Raw genomic sequence first — 6,374 nt, 5'->3', positions numbered from 1 at the left:
AGGGCTAATATTACTCCGTGAAGTTTTTGGTCAGGTCAATTTTTATTATTATTACTGTTATCATTATTTATTTATTTATTTATTTATTTATTTATTTATTTTTGCAGCATTGAGGCTCTCTCATATGATAATTATAATTAATTCTTTGTCTTTACTTATTTCTTAGTTTGCTATTGATGTGTCGTGACATAAAATTTGATTGGTTAACGATATTAATTACAAAAATTTTCAATCGTTATTATGGTAAAGAGGCCTTTAAATGCTATTCTAAATACAACAAAGATGTGGATGTCGCTGTAAAGTTATAATTGTGGACGCAAATTTACTGATAGGAGCAAAGTGATAATTTCGGATCCGTAGTTAAAACCAGAATAAACTTTTCATCAGTTACGGCTATATCTCTGAGACCGATTTAGGGTCTTCCCCCCCCTCTCCCCCCTCCTCTACCCTCACCTCTCCACTCCTCTCTCCCACCCCCCTTCCCCCTTTCGGAGATAAAAGGGACCTTAAGCAGTCAGGACGGCAACGTCGAGAATATGTAAATTAAAAAATGAATTCTTGTGATAGAACCTTACGACTGGCTGGATGTTTTCACCGTCTCTTAAAGCGCCACACCTTAACTTCAGCATAACGTATTTTAGGAGCGTGAGTTCCAAATGGAAACTTGAATGAATTGCCGTCGGGGTTTCCATTCTCAGACCATGCAAATTTTGGTGATTTCACGTTATTGTTTTGTAGCGGACGGCGAAGAAATGTGCTAAGTCTTAAATTACTCGTGCTGAGCCAATGTTCTACCCATTAGATTTTTTGCCACGTCCTCGCGTGTTTTGGTTAAGGTCCTTAAAGACGCCCACATGCACTTACCTGTTTGAAACTCTAAGATAGAAAAGACATGATAGAGTGAATGCACATAACTTGTTTCATATATGCTAATATGACGCATAATATTCGTGTGACCTGTTTGGGCACACACGAGGGATTCATTTCGGAATGTACTAGACTGTTCAAAACAAGTGGTTAAGAATGAACCAAGAACATTCTGGGGAGCTAAAAGATCGTGGAAGTGCACTCATACGTGAAGTGCTTTTGGATACACTTGTCTTTTTGCTGATTTTTGTGACCTTACAGTAAACCACCTGCCAACGAAAATCATTACCCTTTGCAGCATCGGCTAATTGGGAAATTTCAGCCTGTTTATATGGAGGGTATCCTCGAGGGTACGGCTACACGTAGGCTAGTATTTATCGTGTCGAGTTCAAAGTCTACCCAGTTTTCAAGCCCCTCGTCTGTATAGTGTTCACTCAGAGAGGTGTCTTGTTTTGAAGATTTTTGACACAATGTTGATTTTAAAAAATTCTGACTTCGGTTTTCGCATGATAGCATGAATATTCCATTTTACAGTTGAGTGGTTGGTTGCCAAGGGTTTGAACAGGAGTAAATTCTTGCTGCTTCTCAAATGCAAATTACTTTGTTATCATGCTAACTAGATACAGGTCTCTATCACAACAAGGTCTCCTTCAGCCTCACTCCGAAATGGCTTATTATCAATCCTCCTGTCTGTGTCAGCTGCCTCAACCTTCAGCTTGGCAACACGTTGGCGTTACGAAGCTGACTATTATGGGAATCACGCGGTAACTGTGCTGGGCCAAGGATAGCATGGAGTTGCGCAATTACTTTCACAATATCAGGCTATTATTAGCGAGATGATGCAGCAGAAACTGAAACCCACAAGGGCGTCATACAACTGATCACATGAGCAAGAGAAAGCGAACTTATTGGTCGTTTATTGTTACGGATTCAGGCAAAAATATCGGGGTGGCACAGGGCTGGCCATATTGGCACGACGAAGGCGAGATTGGCAAAGTCAAGGCAATTTTTGGAACTCATTTTTAAGGTAAATCTTTTCTTTCTTTTACGTTTTTTGAAAGCTTTAAATATTCTACCCAAATAGAAAGGTTGTAATCTGTTCAGGAAACTTTTTAATTCGGGGATGCAAAGCTGTAAATATCGTTGCGCTCGACTGGGTTGTCGCTCGTTCTTGCCTGCCAGTGTTGTTCTGATAGAGCTCAATTAGTATTCAAAGCTACTAACTGTGTGCTCAAGGGATGCAACGAAAAATTGCACTTTAAGTCATGCTTCATCGATTTGAAAGATGAGGACATTTGCTTCGTTTGCTTGTCGAAATCCATAGGCGGAGGAAGGTTGCTTTCCTTCCAAATTTTCGACATGGATTCTCTCACGCTCGTTGCAAAATAGTTATTCTTCGATCATAATGCTTTACAGAGAATGTGGTGACAAAGTTAAATAAAAATCGCTTTGTCAGTTTATCGCATGAATACTTTGTAGCGGCGGAAGGCTAAGCTCATGTCACACTGTTACAGCTGTGTTTTTTAATGCCTTATCGATTCGTGCTCAGATATTTGTTTAGAGGGTGTACAGGATTTGAGAAAACTATGTGTTGTCATGTATGTCTTCTTGTCTGGATGAACTGGCCATCAATTAATTTCCAGAGACAAAATTCAGTTTTAGTGAAGCCGTAATTACGAGCGGCCATTAAAAAAAAACATTTCACAGTATCACTAAATTGGCAAATCAAATTCTCTGAAATGACGTTGTAATAACTGTTTGGTAGACACTGAGGATAATTTATTTTGTGATGTAAGGAGTGAAAATGTAGAATTATTTTTGGACTTGCCTAGTAGGCCCTCAGAGGATTGTCTGTTCCAGTTGTCGAATTTTATCCTCTTTATAGGATATCATCATGGTATCATATGCATCAGAATCAGTCCTTGAGAGCTGCCCAGCTTTTAAAGATGGCTGTCCTTATTCTAAGATTAAACAAGACCTTTTTGTGGAAGAAATCAAGAAATGCCCTGAGTTCAAACAAGGGTGCCCCTTTAAGAACACAGACAATGTAAAGGATATCCTGAAAGAACTTTCCAAGATGCCAGAGATAAAACATCACTCAGGATCAACACATGAACATCTACTTAACATGCTGAAAGCCATTCACACGGAGTCTAAAAAGCTGGAAGAGAAGGTTGGAGAGTGTCCTGCATTCAAGACAGAGGAAGGCTGTCCTTTCAAAGATGCCAGCAAGGAAGGAAAACCTTTGATAGACCCACCAGCAGCTGTGTTAGAAGGTTTTACTGCCTCTGATGTCAGTAAACTGAAGGAGAAGTGTCCTGCTTTCAAAGAAGGGTGTCCATTTGCCAACATGGATAATGAAGCTCTTTTGGAAAAAATTAAGAAATGCCCTGAGTTTAAAGAAGGATGTGCCTTCAAAGAAGCCAAAACAATCAAAGAGATCTACAATAAGCTGTCACAGATGCCAAGCAGTGACAAGGACTGCCACCATAAAGAAGCTCTGATGGAGACCATGAAAGTCATTCACAGTGTTGGCCATGAGAAAGCTGACAAGTGTCCAATCCTTCTGAAGGATGGTTGTCCATTCAAATCTGTTGAGAGTGAAGGAAAGCCACTTTTCAGTCCAGCAGAATCTGTATTGCCCTCAGAGTCTGAGTCAGAAGAGCCTTCTACCCATTTTGTTAACCTCAAGGATTTAAAAGAAACTTGCCCAGCATTTGCATCTGGATGTCCATTTGCAAAAGTTGGTGACAAACAGTTGGATGAAGAGCTGAAACAGTGTCCTGAATTCAAAGATGGATGCCCTCATAAGGACAGTGAAACTATTGGAGATATTTACAAAAAGCTTGCCAGTCTTCCATCCTTCTCTGTGCAGGGATCACATGGTGCTAAGCTCGTAGAAATTTTCAGGTACATACATGAAGTGTCCAATGGACTGAAAGAGGAAATGGGTGAGTGTCCCATGTTTGCAACAGTGGAAGGATGTCCATTCAAGACTGTCTGCAGTGACGGCAAACCACTGGTTGACAAGCTGGATGGTCAACGTTGGACCAAGATTTTCCAGAGTTCAATTGATGACATCAAAGAAGATGTCAATAAAGAAATTGAGAAAACAGAACCATCTATTCATCTGTCAAAGGAGTTGAAGAAAGGCACCAAAGTTATCCACAGAGAAGCAGAAAATATTCACTTTGTAAAGGAGTTTGCCAAGGGAAGGATTGAGAGACAGTGGTATAAAGAACTTTTGGCTGATCTTTACTTCGTGTACAGGTAAGTTCTATACCTGGTTTATATAAACCTGTTGTAATTACGGCTGCTACATTTTCTCAGGACACTCTACTTTCCACCCAACCTCTCCCCTCTTAATTCCTATCTAGGATAGAAACATCAATGTGGGGTTGTTGTGATCCTTCCTATTGTCATTTCGCAATGAAGATTGAATTTTTCTTTAATTGCTTAGTATTGACTGCTGTGTATGGCAGCCATTGTTATTTTCATCTCAAAATTTAATGAATTGTAGAGGACTAACATTAATGAACAGGGAAACATACAGAAAAAATTTTAGAAATTTCGATCCATCTTGTAAAAGTGCAGATCAAAATAACAATATCTAGAGATATATTGTGAGCCCAAACCTCTACTGCATGCCATAGAGTCATAGCAAATCATTTAATAGGTGTTTGCAAGGGATTTCATTTGCAGAATTTTACTTAGTAGGCAGACAACCCTAAGACTGAGTTACAATGCCAATTGTATTACTGCTAATTACCCACTCCCCCTTTCTATTTCAGAGCACTTGAAGAAGAGAGTGAGAGACATAAAGATCATGATCTGGTCAAAGCAGTGCATTTTCCTAAAGAGCTCGGTCGTTTGCAGTCCTTGGAAGAAGATATGGAGTTTTATTTTGGCGAGGAATGGAAGGAGCAAGTTCCAATGTCTGCAGCTACAAAAGCCTATGTTGACAGAATCCATGAAGTAGCTGACAAGGATCCAGCTCTGTTGATAGCTCATCATTACACCAGGTACCTGGGGGATTTGTCAGGTGGACAAATTTTAAGAAAAATGGCCACTAAAGCTATGGATCTCCCAAGTACTGGAGAAGGAGTGCACTTTTATGTCTTTGATAACATTCCTGATGCTAAGAAGTTTAAGAACAAGTACAGATCCTGCCTTGATGAACTCAGCATTGACAAAGTGAAATCAGATGAGATTGTTAAAGAAGCAAATTATGTTTTCCTGCTCAACATTCATTTGTTTCAAGAGATAGATGATATGGCTGGATTTGAAGATCAGGTTACCAAGAAGAAAAAGAAGCTGACAGTTGAAGAGGTTTACAGTAGCATTGACACCAGTAAAGATCAGGCTCATGGGGTGTGTCCATTTGCAGTCATGGCCAAAAAACCTGCACAAGGAAACACAACAGCTCCAAGAAGTGAAGGAAGGAATGTTCATCCAGTGCTTCTGGCAGTAATTATTGCAATTGCAGCCATTCTGCTAGGGCTGGTGTTCACCAAAATAATGTGAAACAGTACAATGTTGTGTTGCTTGTATTAAGAACAGTGCTTTCAAAACAAATTTATATGACAATAGAAAAAAATTTTGATCCTTGATTTAATTCAGATTAACAGTTTTAATATTATAGTTATTATTAAATGAGAGTACAAGATCAAGGTGTTCCATAGTGTGGAGGTTTGAGTGGAGGATACAGGTGATCTCAAGTGAATTGAAGGTATCAAAGAACTAGTTTTTTGCTTTTGGTATTTTCAAATTTATAATTTTTGACCATCATGGCTAACTTTCAGTAGAAGTAATTGAAGCATCCAACTAAAAAATAATTTTTGAATATGCACAGTGAACTTGATGTTGCCAGAATAGGACACTGTCATGAAGAAAAGTTATTTTAGTGAAAGTAAGTCAATGAATGAAGGCATCAATAAAGAAACTGGATGACAATTTTTTTATGAGGACTTAAAAGAAGCAGATGATCCTAAGGGGTTATCAACCCTACTGCTGAAACTCTAGTAAAGACAAGTACATTTAGATTCAGAATTTTGGGCAATGATGATGCAGTATCATTTTTCTACAATTACATGTTTATGGGAGTTATTAAATTTAGAGTGATAGTTTAATGTGCAGCTCTCATATTATATTGAAGAATAGTCCTGACATTTGAAACAATTTATATATATTTATGTAATGATTTAATAAATGCTAATCAGTTAATATATAGTCAGAAATATGTATTGGAAGTTATTTCAAATTAATTAAAATTATGTCGCATAGAAATTGTGGATTCTTCTTTCGTACTGTTTCCTGGTGAAGGAAATGTTTTTCCCGATGAACCCATTACATCCTGAGATCAGTATCAATATTCTCCATACCCCTCTCTATACATTTCTTTTATTTCCTTCATTCCCATGATTCAATAGAATTACTGTTGGGAGAAATTATATGCTGGTCACTGTCAGGGTTAAAAGGGCCTGGAACCAATTTTCATCCGAACCAGT

The 6,374-nt window shown here is 38.5% G+C and overlaps 1 protein-coding gene across 1 annotated transcript; it reads left to right on the top strand.

The window, feature by feature from the left end:
* Window positions 1-1,033: 1,033 nt before the first annotated feature.
* LOC113670211 (uncharacterized) lies at window positions 1,034-6,153 on the top strand. The gene is made up of 3 exons (XM_027186309.2): window positions 1,034-1,894; window positions 2,753-4,137; window positions 4,659-6,153. The coding sequence occupies exons 2-3, from the start codon at window positions 2,762-2,764 to the stop codon at window positions 5,389-5,391; spliced, it is 2,109 nt and encodes a 702-aa protein (XP_027042110.2). The 5' UTR covers window positions 1,034-1,894; window positions 2,753-2,761; the 3' UTR covers window positions 5,392-6,153.
* Window positions 6,154-6,374: the final 221 nt, after the last annotated feature.

The sequence above is a fragment of the Pocillopora damicornis genome, chromosome 9, assembly GCF_964200805.1.
Source record: "Pocillopora damicornis chromosome 9, jaPocDami1.2, whole genome shotgun sequence".
NCBI classification, from domain to species: domain Eukaryota; kingdom Metazoa; phylum Cnidaria; class Anthozoa; order Scleractinia; family Pocilloporidae; genus Pocillopora; species Pocillopora damicornis.
The sequence above is the reverse complement of the archived record's forward strand: the minus strand, read 5'-3'. Positions and strand labels throughout refer to the sequence as shown.